This window comes from Dendrobates tinctorius, unplaced genomic scaffold (assembly GCF_039654945.1).
Source record: "Dendrobates tinctorius isolate UK_male_01 unplaced genomic scaffold, ASM3965494v1 ptg000140l, whole genome shotgun sequence".
NCBI classification, from domain to species: domain Eukaryota; kingdom Metazoa; phylum Chordata; class Amphibia; order Anura; family Dendrobatidae; genus Dendrobates; species Dendrobates tinctorius.
The window spans coordinates 13,947,167-13,966,353 of record NW_027361808.1 but is presented as its reverse complement, the minus strand read 5'-3'; the positions used below and the strand labels follow the sequence as shown (position 1 = coordinate 13,966,353).

Here is a 19,187-nt window from a genome sequence, read left to right as displayed (position 1 = left end):
AGTGAACATTAAATAGCCGCCCTCTGCCAGAGAGAGGCAGAACAATTAACCCCCAGTCTGACCAGGACGGGCCAAAGCGAAACCCCGTCCTGGATCATGACATATATACTATATCCAGGGGAGATGACATACAGCTATATACTATATACAGGAGGAGATGACATACAGGTATCTAATATATAAAGCTCAAGTGTGTGTATGTATGTGTGTATGTATGTATGTGTGTATGTCCGGGATTGGCATCCGCACCGTTGCAGCTACAGCCACAAAATTTGGCACAGTCACACGTCTGGACCCCGAGAGCGTCATAGGCTATGTTGTGAGGCGAAATTTTAACCCCACGCGTTCCAATTCACCAAACAATTTTGCCCCTATCTACATAATGGGTAAAAAGTGTGTGTGTATCAAGCCCCGCCCCTCACTATGATGTCATAATGGTTGCCATGGCGACGCTGATGTCATCATAGGTTGCAAGCCCCGCCGCTCATTATGATGTCATAATGGTTGACTATGGGATGGAGGATGTGTGATGAGTATATGGGCACTGGACTATGGGATGGAGGATATGTATAACGGGTATATGGGCACGGGGCTATGAGATGGCGGATATGTATGATGGGTATATGGGCACAGGACTATGGGATGGAGGATATGTATGATGGGTATATGGGCATGGGACTATGAGATGAAGGATGTATGATGGGTATATGGGCACTCGACCATGGGATGGCGAATATGTATGATGGGTATATGGGCATGGGACTATGGGATGGAGGATGTGTGATGGGTATATGGGCATGGGACTATGGGATGGAGGATGTGTGATGGGTATATGGGCACTCGACTATGGGATGGAGGGTATGTATGATGGGTATATGGGCATGGGCCTATGGGATCGTGGATATGTATGATGGGTATATGGGCACGGGACTATGGGATGGAGGATAATTATAATTTGCTATAACTAACCACAGTTAGTTACTATGCCCGGGCAGCGCCGGGCTCTTCAGCTAGTATACTATATACAGGAGGAGATGACATACAGCGACAATTTATGTGCAATATAATCATTATAATTTTTTATAACTAACCCCAGTTAGTTACTATGCCCAGGCAGCGCCGGGCTCTTCAGTTGGTTTATATATAATTCCGGGACCATGCTAAATGATTTAATTGTAAAGTGCTGTGGAATATGTTGGCGTTATTTGAATAAAACTTTACTATTATTATTAAATTATGAACTTGAAAATGATCCTGGTATATTTGGTCAAAAAATTACGGTAACTCACCCTTAATGTGATGGCTGGACCAGCTTCTCTTTTGTAAGACTGTGATGTTATGTGATAGTGATGATGTTGCTACTTGCAACTGCTTTTCCAGATTTATGTCGGTCTGGAGCTCAGTAAATTGTTTTGAACACAGATGTATATTACACTGCAGGTCTCCTCACAGTGGGAAATTTATCAGTGCTCACATGGGACTGGCGCATAAACATCACATAAAGAATATCACAAAAGTGAGTACACTCACATTTTTGTAAATATTTTATTATATCTTTTTATGGGACAACACTGGAGATATGACACTTTAATTCAATGTAAAGTAGTCAGTGTACAGCTTGTATAACAGTGTAAATTTGGTGTGCCCCCTGAATAACTCAACACACAGCCATTAATGACTAAACTGCTGGCAACAAAAGTGAGTACACCTCTAAGTGAAAATGGCAAAATTGTGCCCAAAGTGTGAATATTTTGGGTGGCCACCATTATTTTCAAGCACTGCCTTAAAGGGGTTGTCCGGGCTTTTCACATAATCTCAGTACATATCTGGGCTGCAGAATTATGACAATAATTTATTTTCTGTCACTAGTTTGGACAGTTTTCTAGATATTCTGAACAGAACGTCCAAGGGGGGGTGTTATGGCATTGAAATGAGAACTAGTCGTAACCTCCTACTCTACTCCAAACATGCCCTCTATAGCAACAACCCCACCCTCCATAGCTACAGTCCCTCCCCGTCCATATGAAGAAGCCCTCATCACACAGTAACAAATCCTGCCCCTCTAGCAGCCTCAGTGCAGAGAGCAGCTGCTCCTCCCCCAGACACACATCGTCCTGTATTCTGGGACAGGCTGCTCCCATCAGTATTTGTGCCATTAGAGACACAGTGCTCACACATACACTGCACCAAATCTGCTGCTGTGTGAAGACATCAGTGACACAGAGCTGTCTCATTCACACAGCAGAGGCTTTGTCACACAACAGATTACATCAGTGACTGGCATCCCCTGTGCAGATTAGAAGCTGCAGACCCCCATCACTGGCCATCACACAGTCTGTTCTCACTGCTGCCAGCAGCCTGGGACAGTGAGGGAAGGAATTACTGATAATGAGTTATGTATTGTAATCATGGAGTTGCCCAGAATACAGGACGATTTTCCCTCCTCCTCACTAGTATCACTTTCCATAGATCACTGTTCAGTGTGCGTCTGTGTCTGGGGGAGGAGCAGCTCTCTGCAGTGAGGCTGCTAGAGGGGGAGGATTTGTTACTATGTGATGGGGGCTTCTTCATGTGGACGGGGAGGGCCTGTAGTTATGGAGGGTGGGGTTGTTGCTATAGAGGGCATGTTTGGAGTACAGTAGGAGGTTACGACTAGTTCTCATTTCAATGCCATAACACCCCCCCTTGGACGTTCTGTTCAGAATATCTAGAAAACCGTGCAAACTAGTGACAGAAAGTAAATTACTTATTGTCATAATTCTGCAGCCCAGATATGTACTGAGATTATGTGAAGAGCCCGGACAACCCCTTTAACTCTCTTGGGCATGGAGGTCAATAGAGCATCACAAGTTGCCACTTTAATCTTCGTCCACTCCTACATGACAACTCTGGTGGATGTTAGATCCCTTGTGTTCCTACACCTTCCATTTAAGGATGTCCCACAGATGCTCAATAGAGCTTAGGATTGGAGACATGCTTGGCCAGTCCAGCACCTTTACCCTCAGTTTCTTTTGCAAGGCAGTGGTCATCTTGGAGGAAGGTGTGTTTGGGGTTGTTATGTTGGAATACTGCCCTGCAGCCCAGTTTCCGATGGGAGGGGATCATGCTCTGCTTCAGTATGTCACAGTACATGGTGGCATTTATGCTTCCCTCAATGAACTGTAGCTCCCCACAACACTCATGCAGCCCCAAACCAGGACACTCCCACAACCATGGGACAGTAGGCAAGACTCACTTGTCTTTGTACTCTTCACCTGGTTGCTACCACACACTCTTGACACCTTCTGAACCAAATAAGTTTATCTTGATCTCATCAGACCACAGTTCATGGTCCCAGTAATCCATGCCCTTAGTCTTCTTGTCTTCAGCCAAAGTATTTATGGCTTTCTTGTGCATCATCTTTAGAAAAGGCTTCCTTCTGGGACGACAGCCATGCAGACTAATTTGATGCAGTGTGAAACGTATGATCTGAGCACTGACAGGCTGACCCCACATCCCTTTAACCTCTGCAGCAATGCTGGCAGCACTAAAATGTCAATTTTGCAAAGACAACCTCTGGATATGACGCTGAGCATGCGCACGCAACTTCTTTGGTCAACCATAGTGAGGCAGTTCTGAGTGGAACCTGTCTTGTTAAACCACAGTGCTGCAGGTCAGTTTCAGGATGTTGGCAATCTTCTCATAGCCTAGGCCATCTTTATATAGAGCAACAATTCTTTTTTTCATTTCCTCAGAGAGTTCTCCATGAGATGCCATGTTGAACTCCCAGTGATCTGTATGAGAGAGTGTGAGAACGATAACACTGAATTTAACACACCTGCTCCCCATTCACACCTGAGTCCTTGTAGCACTAATGAGTCACATGTTACCGGGGAGGGAAAATGGAAATGTACTTACTTTTGTTGCCAGTGGTTAAGACATTAATGACTGTGTCTTGAGTTATTCAGATGGCACAGCAAATTTACACTGTTATATACAAGCTGCACACTGACTACTTTACATTGCATCAAAATGTCACATTTTCAGTGTTGTTCCACGAAAAAATATAATAAAATATTTACAGAAATATGAGTGATATAATATAATAAAATATTTACAGAATATTTACAGAATTTTTGTGATATACTGTAGGAGACACTGGAGCTGGAGCATATACATCACAGGAGACACTGTAGCTGAGGATTATACTGTATATAATTTAGGAGATATTGAGGCAGGAGCATATATAGAGCATATACTTCACAGAAGACACTGGAGCTGGACTATATAGAATAGGAGAAACGGGCAGGCATATATACTGTACATCACAGGATACGATGGGGGCTGGAGCCTATACATCACAGGAGACATTGGCACTGGTGAACACGTCACAGTAGACATTGGGGCTGGTACACTCATCACAGGAGACATTGGGGCTGGTTCACGCATTAAGGCCGGTTTCATATTTGCGCTTTATAGCGCTGCGACGACCTGCGCACGGCCGCTGCTAAGCCCCGCCCCTTGCCGGCTCCCTGCCCGCCCCATCCGGTCATCGCCGCCTACTAGCGCACATGGGCGCTTGTGATCTGCGCACCCTATCTTTAGCATATGGTGCGCAGATCGTGCGCTGGCCGTGCGCTAGCAGGCGGCGATGACCGGATGGGGCGGGCAGGGAGCCAGCAGGGGGTGGGGCTTAGCGGCGGCCGTGCACAGGCCGTCGCAGCGCTATAAAGCGCAAATGTGAAACCGGCCTAAAAGAGACATTGGGGCTGGTGCATGCATCACAGGAGACATTAGCGCTGGTGATCGCATCACAGTAAACATTGTGGCTGGTGAATGCATCACATGAGACATTGGGGCTGGTTCATGCATCACATGAGACATTGGGGCTGGTGCACACTTCATTATAGACACTTTGGGGCTGGTGCATGCATCACATGAGACTTGGGGCTGGTGCACACATGATTGTAGACACTTTGGGGCTGGTGCATGCATCACCGGAGACATTGGGGCTGGTGCACGCATCACAGGAGACATTGAGACTGGTGCATGCATCACAGGAGACATTGAGGCTGGTGCATGCATCACAGGAGACATTGAGGCTGTGTTACACTACGGGTGCCGGAAGCGAGAGTGGACCCACTGGGCCGCGACGCCGAACCCTCCCCGAGTGAGCGCACCAAGTGGACCGACCCCTATACAGGGATCGTTAGGGAACAGACTCGGGGAGTTCAAGCGCCACGGCAGCCAGGACCAGGGGTCGGCTCAAGAGGGTGAGCGATGAAGAGGAGTAGTGGGAGATCCGGGGAGGAGACGGGTACACCGGGATCCGTAGGCGGACGGAGTGGAGGGTGGAACGGCGGGACCAGCAGGAGGCAGGAAAGGGAGCAACACTAAAAGGAGAGAGGACACAGAGGGTTAAACAGCGGACAGGAGCAGGAGACACAACGATAACACGATGGCACAGCTGGAAGCACGGAGACAGGGAGCAAAGGGACAGGGAGCCCAAAGGCAGGCAGCACAAAGGGTAAACAGGAAAGCGGCTGCTACTGCAGCAAGCACGGCCTAGACACAAGAGGAAATAACTCAATAGTCAGGCGCCTCCCCTAGGGGAGGGCGGCCTGAAATACCTAGTGGAGGGCGCTGATAGGTCGGGCGGGGATCCCAGCAGGTCACGCCGACAGACTGCCATAGGCGCACGATCTACCCCTCCGGCGCGTGCGCAGAGGTACCAAGCGCGCGGCCGAGGGGAGTGGAGGAGGACGTCGGGAGACCAGCTGCCGGAAAGCGCGCAGAGCGGGGGCGCGCGTCAAGGCAGAGACTGAGGAGGAAGCCGGACCAGGAGCGGGAGCGGTGAGTACAGCCGGGGAGCGGGGAGCGGTGCTAACAGTACCCCCTCTCTTACCCTCCCCTCCACTGCGTCTGGCTAAAAACCTCTTAAGAATGCGTGGAGCATTGATGTTCTCCCGTGGCTCCCAAGATCTTTCCTCGGGACCGAAACCCTTCCAATCAATTAGGAAAAAAGTTTTACCCCTGACTTTTTTCGAGGCCAAAATGTCTCTTACCTCAAAGATATCATCAGAACAAACAGGTAGAGGAGAAGGGTTGGGAGCCGGGTGGAACCGATTCAAGACAACTGGTTTAAGGAGAGAGACGTGGAAGGAGTTGGGGATCCGAAGCGAGACGGGCAACTCCAATTTGTAAGATACGTTGTTTATGCGTTTGAGAATCTTGAAAGGTCCAATGTAGCGAGGTCCCAGTTTGTAAGAAGGGAGCTTTAGCCTAATGTACTTGGCCGAAAGCCAAACTTGTTGACCCGGGAGGTAGATCGGAGAGTCCAAGCGTCTTTTGTCTGCGTGTCTTTTCATGCGCTCCCCAGACTTTTTGAGAGCCTCCTTGGTCTCAGACCAGATTTTAGAGAACTCCAGGGTCAGAGAATCTGCTGAAGGCACACCAGAGGTAGTGGAAATAGGTAGCGGGATACCAGGATGCATCCCAAACACAACGAAGAATGGAGATTTGGCTGAAGACTCGCTGGGGTGATTATTGTAGGAGAACTCTGCCCAGGGGAGGAGATGGACCCAGTTATCCTGATGAGCGTTGGTGAACTGCCGTAAATATGTCGCTAGTACTTGATTAATGCGTTCCACTTGGCCATTGGACTGAGGATGGTACGCGGAGGAAAAGTCCAACCTTACCTCCAGAAGCTTACATAAGGCCCTCCAGAATTGCGAGGTGAATTGTACGCCTCGATCAGACACAATATGCTTCGGAAAGCCGTGGAGGCGAAAGATGTGCTGGATAAAAGTCTTCGCCAACTCTGGGGCGGAGGGCAAGGCTGGAAGAGGCGTGAAATGGGCCATCTTGGAGAAGCGGTCGACAGTTACCAGGATAGTAGTATATCCGGAAGAGTCAGGTAGATCCGTAATGAAATCCAAAGCGATATGTTGCCAAGGGACTGAGGGGATCGGCAGGGGAAGCAGAAGGCCGGAGGGTGATCGCCTAGGAACCTTGACCTTGGCACAAGAGGAACAGGATGCCGTGAAGTCAGACACGTCCTGGTGGAGAGAGGGCCACCAGTAAAAACGAGCAATGAGCTCCATCGTCTTTTTGACTCCGACATGTCCAGAAACTTTAGAGGAATGTCCCCAATGCAGTACCTTTCTCCTGTCTGCCTCGGGCACGTAGGTCTTGCCTGGGGGAGGAGTAATCAGTCTCACCGGGGCCACCGTGATGATCTTGGCAGGATCAATGATGTGAGTCGGTTCCTCCACCAAATCAGAAGACTGCAGAGACCGGGACAAGGCATCCGCCTTGAAGTTCTTTGGTCCGGGGCGGAAATGTAGCTTGAAATCGAACCGAGCGAAGAATAGAGACCATCTGGCTTGTCGAGGATTAAGTCTCTGGGCCGACTGGAGATATGCCAGGTTCTTGTGGTCGGTAAAGATGGTAAACGGGTGGACCGACCCCTCAAGGAGGTAGCGCCACTCCTCCAACGCCAATTTTATGGCCAGCAGTTCACGATCCCCGATGGAGTAGTTACACTCTGCTGGAGAGAAGGCTTTTGAAAAGAACCCGCAGGTAACCAGTCGGCCAGACGGGGATCTCTGAGAAAGCACTGCACCTGCTCCGATGGAAGAGGCATCCACCTCCAAAATGAATGGCTTGGTAGCCTCGGGTCGGTGTAAAACAGGTGCCGTTGCAAAGGCTTGTTTCAGACAGGAGAAGGCCTCTTCAGCCTCCGGAGACCAGGACGAGGGACTGACGTCTTTGCGAGTGAGACTGGAGATAGGTCTGATGACGGATGAAAAATGTGGCACAAATTGGCGATAATAATTGGCGAAGCCGAGGAACCTTTGAATCGCCTTGACTCCCACCGGCCGGAGCCATTGAAGAATTGCCGACAGCTTTCCAGGATCCATCTCCAGACCAGAATCAGAAACAATGTACCCCAAAAAGGGTAAGGAAGACTGCTCAAAGAGACACTTCTCCAGCTTCGCGTAGAGGTAATTCTCCCGTAGGCGTTGTAGAACCAGTCGGACGCTCCTCCTGTGAGAAGCCAGATCCGAGGAAAAAATAAGGATGTCGTCCAGATACACCACCACGCAGGAGTATAGTAGATCTCGGAAGATATCGTTGACGAATTCCTGGAACACCGCGGGAGCGTTGCAGAGACCGAAGGGCATGACCAGATATTCGTAATGCCCGTCCCGGGTGTTGAAGGCGGTCTTCCACTCGTCACCCGGACGGATGCGGACGAGGTTGTAGGCCCCGCGTAAATCCAACTTCGAGAAGATGCGGGCCCCACGCAGCCGATCAAAGAGTTCTGGGATGAGAGGCAAGGGATACTTGTTTTTTACAGTAATGTCGTTCAAACCCCGGAAATCGATGCAAGGACGGAGAGAACCGTCTTTCTTCTTCACAAAGAAAAACCCAGCTCCGGCAGGCGAAGAAGACTTCCGTATGAATCCTCTGGCTAAATTCTCACGAATGTACTCAGACATGGCCGCAGTCTCAGCTGGGGACAAGGGATAAATTCGCCCACGAGGCGGAATGGTCCCGGGTCGTAGCTCGATAGGGCAATCATAGGGGCGATGCGGAGGGAGGATCTCCGCCTCCTTCTTATCAAACACGTCAGAGAACGACCAGTACGCGGCTGGTAAGCCTCCAGGCCCCGAGGGGACTGGAGGAGAATTGACTGGACGCACAGACCTCAGGCATCTCTCCTGGCAGGGATGTCCCCAGCGGAGGACCTCCCCGGAACGCCAATTCAGGACGGGTTCGTGTGTTCGAAGCCAGGGTAGGCCAAGTAGCAAGGCATGGCCTAAGTCGGGAAGAACGTAGAATGCGATCCGCTCCCGGTGCAAGGCCCCGATTTGCAGACATACCTCCTCCGTAACCAGGGACACGGACTCCTGTAGGGGTCTTCCATCTACGGAGGCGATAACACGCGGAGTTTTTAGGGTAATAACGGGAATCCGATACTTCCTCACCTCCTTCAATCTCATGAAGTTCCCCGCCGCGCCCGAGTCCACATAGGCCACCTCCGAGCCACGTCTCTGACCAAAAACCAGCTGAACCGAAAGGGTAAGGGGATGAGAGGAGTGAGATACACCTAGGTCGGCCTCTCTTACCTGCCCTAGGTGGAGGAGTTTCCCGGCCTCTCAGGACAAGAACGCAGGAAGTGGGATGCGCTGCCACAATACAGGCATAAACCCTCCATCAGTCTCTCCTTACGGCGCTGTTCAGCCAACTTGACTCGATCCACCTGCATCGGCTCCGGTGCCAGACTGGAGGACGGACCAGGAGGACGGGGACTGGACGGCCTGTGAAAAGAAGCAGATGGTCTGAGCGGACGCCTCTCTCTCGCAGCCTCTCTAGCGCGTTCCTGGAACCGGAGGTCGACTCGTGTGGCCAGAGAAATAAGATCCTCCAGGGTGGTCGGGGTATCACGCCCTGCCAGTTCGTCTTTGATTTTGCCGGAGAGACCACGCCAGAAGGCCCCGACCAACGCCTCGTTATTCCACCCCAACTCAGAGGCCAAGGTACGGAACCGGATGGCATATTGTCCGACCGTAAGGGTACCCTGAGTGAGGCAGAAAAGGGACTCCGTGGCGGAGGCTACCCGAGCTCGTCAAAGACTCTACGGAAAGTGTCCATGAAGTTCTGGACACTAGAGACTACGGGGTCGTCCCGCTCCCACAGAGGATTCACCCAGGAGAGGGCCTCTCCCTCCAAATGGGACACAATAAAGGCCACCTTGGCCCGATCTGTGGGATACTGTTGGGGCAATAGTTCGAAATGCAACCTGCATTGATTTAGGAAGCCCCTGCACAACTTTGGGTCGCCGCCATACCGGGGCGGTTTACCCAGCCTGGGTGACGGGGTAGGTACGGAATCGGAACCGTGGGACGGATTGCGTGCGGCAGCCGACTGCAGGGACAGCAACCGGTCGTCGACCGAGGCCATGTAAGAGAGGATGTGGGATTGGGTGTCTCGCTGTTGAACCAGCTCCTGCTGGAGGCTGGCCAGTTGGGAGGCGTTGCCAGGGTCAGCGGCCTGTAAGGCCGACAGGCGGGAATCCATGGTCTTCATAAAAGACATAATTCGAGTCTGGTTCTCCCTCAGGAATACCAACTCCTTTTGGGTCGCAGCCCCGGCGGGGTCCATGGCCTGACTATTCTGTTACACTACGGGTGCCGGAAGCGAGAGTGGACCCACTGGGCCGCGACGCCGAACCCTCCCCGAGTGAGCGCACCAAGTGGACCGACCCCTATACAGGGATCGTTAGGGAACAGACTCGGGGAGTTCAAGCGCCACGGCAGCCAGGACCAGGGGTCGGCTCAAGAGGGTGAGCGATGAAGAGGAGTAGTGGGAGATCCGGGGAGGAGACGGGTACACCGGGATCCGTAGGCGGACGGAGTGGAGGGTGGAACGGCGGGACCAGCAGGAGGCAGGAAAGGGAGCAACACTAAAAGGAGAGAGGACACAGAGGGTTAAACAGCGGACAGGAGCAGGAGACACAACGATAACACGATGGCACAGCTGGAAGCACGGAGACAGGGAGCAAAGGGACAGGGAGCCCAAAGGCAGGCAGCACAAAGGGTAAACAGGAAAGCGGCTGCTACTGCAGCAAGCACGGCCTAGACACAAGAGGAAATAACTCAATAGTCAGGCGCCTCCCCTAGGGGAGGGCGGCCTGAAATACCTAGTGGAGGGCGCTGATAGGTCGGGCGGGGATCCCAGCAGGTCACGCCGACAGACTGCCATAGGCGCACGATCTACCCCTCCGGCGCGTGCGCAGAGGTACCAAGCGCGCGGCCGAGGGGAGTGGAGGAGGACGTCGGGAGACCAGCTGCCGGAAAGCGCGCAGAGCGGGGGCGCGCGTCAAGGCAGAGACTGAGGAGGAAGCCGGACCAGGAGCGGGAGCGGTGAGTACAGCCGGGGAGCGGTGCTAACAGGCTGGTGCAGGCATCACAGGAGACATTGAGGCTGGTGCACGCATCACAAGAGACATTGAGGCTGGTGCACGCATCACAGGAGACATTGAGGCTGGTGCACGCATCACAGGAGACATTGGGGCTGGTGCACGCATCACATGAGACATTGAGACTGGTGCACGCATCACAGGAGACATTGAGACTGGTGCACGCATCACAGGAGACATTGAGACTGGTGCACGCATCACAAGAGACATTGGGGCTGGTGCACGCATCACAGGAGACATTGAGACTGGTGCACGCATCACCGGAGACATTGAGACTGGTGCATGCATCACAGGAGACATTGAGGCTGGTGCACGCATCACCGGAGACATTGAGACTGGTGCATGCATCACAGGAGACATTGAGGCTGGTGCACGCATCACAGGAGACATTGGGGCTGGTGCACGCATCACATGAGACATTGAGACTGGTGCATGCATCACAGGAGACATTGGGGCTGGTTCACACATCACAGGAGACATTGGGGCTGGTTCACACATTAAAAGAGACATTGGGGCTGGTACATGCATCACAGGAGACATTTGGCTGGTGCATAAATCACAGGAGACACGGGGGTGGGGGGGGCTGCTGCTGTCTTCATCTGTGGATTTTGTCCACCCACAGAGTACATCCAGATGCTGGCACTGACCAGTGGACATAGTACTTTCTTGCATGCATCGCAGCATTCAGTAATGAACACTGAATGCTCGCAGTCCTGAAGAAAAGGTCATAGTGCTGGGGTGACAGTGCTTGTACCCACAGAGAGGGCTTTGATTGGCCCCCTCTGGCACGCACCCATATATTTGCCAACACTGCCATCGGTTATAATAGGTACAGGTTCTATCCATGAAAAACATCTTATAGTTAATTTTTTTATTAGTTTCCTTTTATACAAATGAATACATTATTATTTCTATTTTGCAGACTGTTATTGCTAAACAATTGCTGCATAGTGATTTGGATATACATTAATTTTCTTTTCTTTTAAGATTCATTGTAATTGTTTTAATGGTACATCTTTTGTCTCCTGCCCAATCTCACAATTTTGGATATTCCAAAGTTTAGTATAGTTTATATTGCCTTTTGCTTGTCATTTATAGAGGCTCTTGTGTCTGATCTCCAAAAAAGAATTACAGAAGCATTTGAAGTTTTTGATCATGAAAGCAACAAAACCGTAGATGTCAGGTGAGGTGGTTTTAATATTTTTACAGCGACATTGGTTCACCATGAGTCAAATGCTTGCCAATTTTGTCAGGATTAAATGCTCTCATAGTGGGATCATAACGGACATTATTTGTGTCTGTGAAGGGCTGTGGATCGGCTTTCTAGTCGTTGGAAGCCATATTGGTATTATGTGGATGGTTATTGATCTAAATGGGCATCTTGTAATAATACATTAACAATGCAGTTGCTGCTGAATGGTAAGTGGTTCTGCAAAAATATCCGCTTTCTGTTAGGAATACTAAGAGGTCTCTAAAAGGAGTTGTGTTTAATGGAAAAATGCTTTATTATGTAAAGAAAATAGGTATACGCATATGTTATAGACTTGTCCATATTAACCTTAACTGTAAAATTATGTTTTTCACTCAGTGAACACTTAAAAAATGCTAGAATTGCTTCTTTATGTATATTCCATCTGCCCAAAAATGAAATTAAGTTTTAAAAAATGTTCATGTATTCCAAAATGGTACCAATAAATATGTCCACTCACCCAGCAAAAAAAACAAGCCCCCCATACAGCTCTATTATTGACAGAAACATAAAACAACATGATTTACTCAATATAATAATATCTTTATATAGCGCTAACTTATTCCACTTACAGTTTGCTCACAATCTATATTCCCTATCAGTATGTCGTTGGAATGTATGAGGAAGCTGGAGTACCCAGAGGAAACCCACGGAAACACGGGGAGAACATACAAACTCCTTGCAGATGTTTTCCTTGGTGGGATTTGAACCCAGGACCCCAGCGCTGCAAGGCTGCAATGCTAACCACTGAGCCACCATGCTGCCCAATATACTCAATATATATAGTGACACAAAAATAAATATAGTGATCTGCAAATCAAGGCTCACATTGTCATTTATACTACTTGGTTAAAACTGTAGAGGAAAAGTGAAAAAAAAAACCCTAAACCCCAAAATATCAGAAATGCTGTCAAGATAGGCCATGTCCTTAAAGGGTTGAAGAAAATAATTTTGTGGCAGCAATAAGTCACCACTCAATCAAATGTTTTATTTTACAGGGAGATTGGAACAATCATAAGGTCCTTAGGATGTTGTCCAACCGAAGGGGAACTCCATGACATGCTGGCGGAGGTACAGTATTTGGCATTGCAGAAAGTGCATCAAAAGTGTACTGATGCCAGAGGCGGCATTTTTTCTGGTCTGTTCTCAGGTCTCTTCTGGGAGCAGGGAAACGAGTCCTGCAGGATACCAATCCGTAATTTTGTTCCATTCAAAAAACAAGAAAATAACAGATGCCAGACTGACCCCATTGTAGTCAACCCTTCAATTGCAATTTCATATGTATCAAATCCATATTCCAAATGGGGTCCGTTTCTCTGTTCCTACAGAGGAGGAGAGACCTGAGCTGAAAAACACAACTATGAACAGTCTTACATTGTAATTGCTACAGCGGAGAAACTAAATATATAAATTAGATAAGAGTAGACTGAACTCGGAGGATGGAGTGTGTTGGAGTTATACATCACAGCACAAATTATTATACAAATGCTATTTTTCTCTGATTTGTCTAAATGGTCAATGCAGTTGAGTCAGTATAATGTTCAAATCATCAACTGCTAGAGTAGAAATCACATTTATTGGATTCACCTCCCAATGATAACAGGATTTGTTTCAAAAGTAAAAAAAAACTCACAATGCACAAGAGTTTCCAAACATTTTATCGGTTGTAAAGAACTGAAAATGATCATTTGTTGAATTTTCAGCGTGTGGCAGCGGGAGCCAACGATCAGCAACGCTCCCAGTGCTCTAGCAGGCGCTGGGAGCTGGTCTCTAAGGTAAATATCGGGTTACTAAGCGGCGCGCGTCACTTAGGTACCCGATGTGTACCTTAGAAACCTGCGTGCTGGCAGCTCCTGGTGAGAGCACGCAGGTTTCTAAGGTACACATCGGGTAACTAAATGACGCTCGCCGCTTAGTAACCCGATATTTACCTTAGAGACCTGCGTCCTCGCTGGTGCTGATCGCCGGTGAAGCTGCCTGTTTGGCAGCTCACCCGTGATCATGTAGCGATGCACCAGCGATCCTGACAAGGTCGTATCGTTGTCGGGATCGCTGGTGCATCTTTATGTGTGACGGGGCCTTAAGAGGTTAAAGCTAAACACCACAAACGTCAGAAATCCCAAGTAGACGCTTCACCAACAGTGGTGTGGTCTGCCTCAAAGTCTCAAAATGTAGTCACCGCTCCAAATTTTGCGACTTTTCGAAGCTTTTACGCCAGAATTCTGATGTGAAAACTTTTGAAGGTCGGATTTTGGCCGAGGATTTCTAGAGCAGTTTTTTGTCTAACAAGTAACCCCTCCCCTCATTATTGCTGTACAAGTCCTTGTGTGTGCTGCCCTAAGATGTCCAGGAAGGAATAAAATGTATTTACCGGAAATTTTCTCTTAGGCTGGAGTCAGACACAACGTATAAAAATACGGAGCCTAATGACAGGTTAAAACACAAACAAAAGAATAGATATAGACAAATAGAATACATACAATATATAATACTCATGTCATTGAGACACATATATGTACAGGGTGGTCCAAAAGTAGGTGGACAGAAAATAACATTTATTTTGATTTATATATAAAACTAGCCATGAAACCCGTTCTACGCCCGGGTGGCAAGCATTTTTATTGGTATATAGTCTCCCATCCTGGTATGTGCTGCCCTCCTCCTATCCTGGTATGCATGGCACCCCTCATCCCTATCCTGGTATGCATGGTACCCCTCATCCCTATAATGCTATGCATGGTCCCCTCATCCTTATTCTGGTATGTATGGTCCCCTCACCCCCCAATCCTGGTATGCATGGCACCCCATTCCTCATACTGGTATACATGGTCCCCTCACCCCCCAATCCTGGTATGCATGGTCCCCTCACCCCCCCCATCCTGATATGCATGGTTCCCTCACCCTCCAATCCTGGTATGCATAGTCCCCTCACCCCCCTATCCTGGTATGCATGGTCCTCTCATCCCCCCTATCCAGATATGCATGGTCCTCTCACCCTCAATCCTGGTATGCATGGTCCTCTCACCCCCTATCCTGGTATGCATGCTACCCCTCACCCCCCAATCCTGGTATGCATGGTCCTCTCACCTCCTTATCCTGATATGCATGGTCTTCAGCCCGTAAAATATGGCCGAGAAATAAATGGCTGATGGGAGCTGCACCATAGAGAAATATTGATCTGTGTGCAATGCGTTGTTTTTGCGCCTCTCACTCATCCGTATATTGCTCTAGTGTGACGCTGGCCTTAATAGCATCCGTAGGCAGCACAACTTTCCCACTTTGGAATAGGAATTTCTCGGCTGCACACCATATATAGGGTTAGTTCCTTCCTATGGTCATGGTAATGGTCTGCAATTGATTCATTGATTGCCCAATTATTGCTACTAGTATGTATTCCTACATGAGTAGGGGTTAAGCGGATTAACTCTGTGTGCTGTCTATGGATGCCAGGCAGTGGATGGGGCCCGGAGAGGTGAGGGGGCCTGCGACGGCCGCTGCGATTTGGCAGCAGTGCTGTGCTGACACAGTACTATCTCCTTTAATTAAATGTAAGCGACGGCCGCCGTATACCCCCGGGCCCCTTGAAGCTCCCCTTTCCTTGTTTCCTGGTCAGCAGTTGGCTGAAGTCTCTGGCTGGATTTGCATAAGACCGCCACGCCTCCTGACAGCCAGAGAGGTAGCAGCACACGTGCATTGCAGGAAGCAGAAGGGTCTCTGGTGCTGATGGGCTACATGTACAAGGTGATGTGTTATAATGAAGGGTCCTGTCTGCACGTGTAGGCTGTCTGCCAGTGGTGGGCTGTGCTTGGTCAGGATGTAGCAGAGCGATGTGTGTTTTCCCCCTGCAGAACATGAGCTTACAAGAAGGAGTTAAGATGTTGCTCCTTGTGAGGAGGGAGGAGACCCAGCCGTCTGTCAGGAGGTGGATGAGGTGTGTGAAGGATTTTGGCTTCCTCCCTGTGAATTGTGACATAACATTGCTTCTTCAGTAGTGATGTGTGTCCTTCGTGAATGATCCTATTCAAAGAGCCGGCTCCCTGCTGTGAACAAAATGAGCCGGCTCTGCAGGGAGAACAGCCGAGTTTTTTTTTTTTTCTGGCGCCTGGCAGCTTCAGCTTAGTGAAGCCTGACTGTGACTCATCTGGGGGGAGGAGCAGTCAGGAGAGAAGGAGATGTGGAGTTGTGGGCTGTAAATAAATGCACGTGAGTTAACCCTTCAGTCCCAAATATATGGCATACAGTTGTGGCCAAAAGTATTGACACCCCTGCAATTTTGTCAGATAATACTCAGTTTCTTCCTGAAAATTATTTCAAACACAAATTCTTTGTTATTATTATCTTCATTTAATTTGTCTTAAATGAAAAAACACAAAAAGAATTGTCCTAAAGCCAAATTGGATATAATTCCACACCAAACTTAAAAAAAGAGGGTGGACAAAAGTATTGGCACTGTTCGAAAAATCATGTGATGCTTCTCTAATTTGTGTAATTAACAGCACCTGTAACTTACCTGTGGCACCTAACAGGTGTTGGCAATAACTAAATCACACTTGCAGCTAGTTGACATGGATTAAAGTTGACTCAACCTCTGTCCTGTGTCCTTGTGTGTACCATCCTGAGCATGGAGAAAAGCAAGAAGACCAAAGAACTGTCTGAGGACTTGAGAAACCAAATTGTGAGGAAGCATGAGCAATCTCAAAGCTACAAGTCCATCTCCAACGACCTGAATGTTGCTGTGTCTACCGTGCGCAGTCATCAAGAAGTTTAAAGCCCATGGCACTGTGGCTAACCTCCCTAGATGTGGACGGAAAAGAAAAATTGACAAGAGATTTCAACGCAAGATTGTGCGGATGTTGGATAAAGAACCTCGACTAACATCCAAACAAGTTCAAGCTGCCCTGCAGTCCGAGGGTACAACAGTGTCAACCCGTACTATCCGTCGGCGTCTGAATGAAAAGGGACTGTATGGTAGGAGACCCAGGAAGACCCCACTTCTTACCCCGAGACATAAAAAAGCCAGGCTGGGGTTTGCCAAAACTTACCTGAAAAAGCCTAAAACATTTTGGAAGAATGTTCTCTGGTCAGATGAGACAAAAGTAGAGCTTTTTGGGCAAAGACATCAACATAGAGTTTACAGGAGAAAAAAAGAGGCATTCAAAGAAAAAAACACGGTCCCTACAGTCAAACATGGCGGAGGTTCCCTGATGGTTTGGGGTTGCTTTGCTGCCTCTGGCACTGGACTGCTTGACCGTGTGCATGGCATTATGAAGTCTGAAGACTACCAACAAATTTTGCAGCATAATGTAGGGCCCAGTGTGAGAAAGCTGGGTCTCCCTCAGAGGTCATGGGTCTTCCAGCAGGACAATGACCCAAAACACACTTCAAAAGCACTAGAAAATGGTTTGAGAGAAAGCACTGGAGACTTCTAAGGTGGCCAGCAATGAGTCCAGACCTGAATCCCATAGAACACCTGTGGAGAGATCTAAAAATGGCAGTTTGGAGAAGGCACCCTTCTAATATCAGGGACCTGGAGCAGTTTGCCAAAGAAGAATGGTCTAAAATTCCTGCAGAGCATTGTAAGAAACTCATTGATGGTTACCGGAAGCGGTTGGTCGCAGTTATTTTGGCTAAAAGTTGTGCAACCAAGTATTAGGCCAAGGGTGCCAATACTTTTGTCTGGCCCATTTTTGGAGTTTTGTGTGAAATGATCAATGTTTTGCTTTTTGCTTCATTATCTTTTGTGTTTTTTAATTTAAGACAAATTAAATGAAGATAATAATACCAAAGAATTTGTGATTGCAATCATTTTCAGTAAGAAACTGAGTATTATCTGACAAAATTGCAGGGGTGTCAATACTTTTGGCCATAACTGTATATGGCATGTGACTATGTGTAGTAGGAGGAGGGACTCAGCACATTGTTTGTCATCATCTGCAATGACCTGTGCGTTACCTTTAGTCCCAAATAAAGATATGCTGTACTTCACTGTCCCCTCATCCATGGCATATACATACAGTATATGGTATGTGCTGGAGGAGAGGCTCAGCACATTGTTTGGTATATCATCTTCTCATAGTATTAGGCCAGGTTCACATTGCGTTAATGGCCCTGCATTCAACGGGATCCGTTACATAGCAGCACTAACGCACCCTTTGGCCACAGTGATACTAACGCATCCAAACGCATGATGCGTTACTTCATGGCGCACCCCCAAATGCTGCAGACTGCGTTCCAGGGTGCGTCATGAAGTAACGCATCATGCCGATTTTGGATGCGTTAGTATCACTGTGGCCAAAGGGTGCGTTAGTGCCGCTATGTAACGGATCCCGTTGAACGCAGGGCCAGGAGGATTCAGGACAACACTACAGGGAGGATAGACGACGTCAGTTGTTGCTGCTAAGGGCTCATACTCACTTGCGAGAGAGTCGCGTGATTCTCGTCCGAGTCTCTCACATGGAAACCTGGCACTGCCGCCAGCACTGGGACTGAAGCGTGCGGATACATGTACTTCTATGCAGCCGCCCCCTCCGGTCCGAGTGCCGGCGGCAGTGCCAGGTTTCCATGTGAGAGACTCGGACGAGAATCACGCTACTCTCTCGCAAGTGAGTATGAGCCCTAAGGGTAGGGGAAGTAATATAAAGTGATTTTAGGTAAAACCTGTGGAGAGATCAGGTCCAGCCCCAATCATTATATAGAGTTCAGCTGGTTTCACACGTGCATATTTTGGCTGCACACGGATCCGTTTTCGTCACCACTGACTTTCAGTGGTGACGGATGGGACTTGCGTGTGCATCCAGGTGTCACTGTTTTCCCACAGATCCGCATATTTTTTCAGATGCACAAAAACGCAACTTGTTGCAGTTTTGTGTCATCTGAAAAACACGCAGGCACAGGGAGACGCACGGATCCACAGCTACACGTCTGGAATTAACATGGAGCTCTATGGAGCACGGATCCAGGAGAACACAGATC

At 48.8% G+C, this 19,187-nt stretch overlaps 1 protein-coding gene across 5 annotated transcripts in view; it reads left to right on the top strand.

Moving 5' to 3' along the window:
* The window catches only part of DRC8 (dynein regulatory complex subunit 8), a 57,221-nt gene that overhangs the window by 10,464 nt on the left and 27,570 nt on the right, over positions 1-19,187 (top strand). For 4 of the 5 annotated variants that reach the window (XM_073545148.1, XM_073545145.1, XM_073545146.1 and 1 more), the window contains exons 2-3: positions 12,065-12,149; positions 13,214-13,286. In XM_073545148.1, the coding sequence (XP_073401249.1) occupies positions 12,065-12,149; positions 13,214-13,286 (158 nt within the window). The remainder of the gene's footprint in view (positions 1-12,064; positions 12,150-13,213; positions 13,287-19,187) is intronic. The other variant, XM_073545149.1, reaches the window with a different exon arrangement.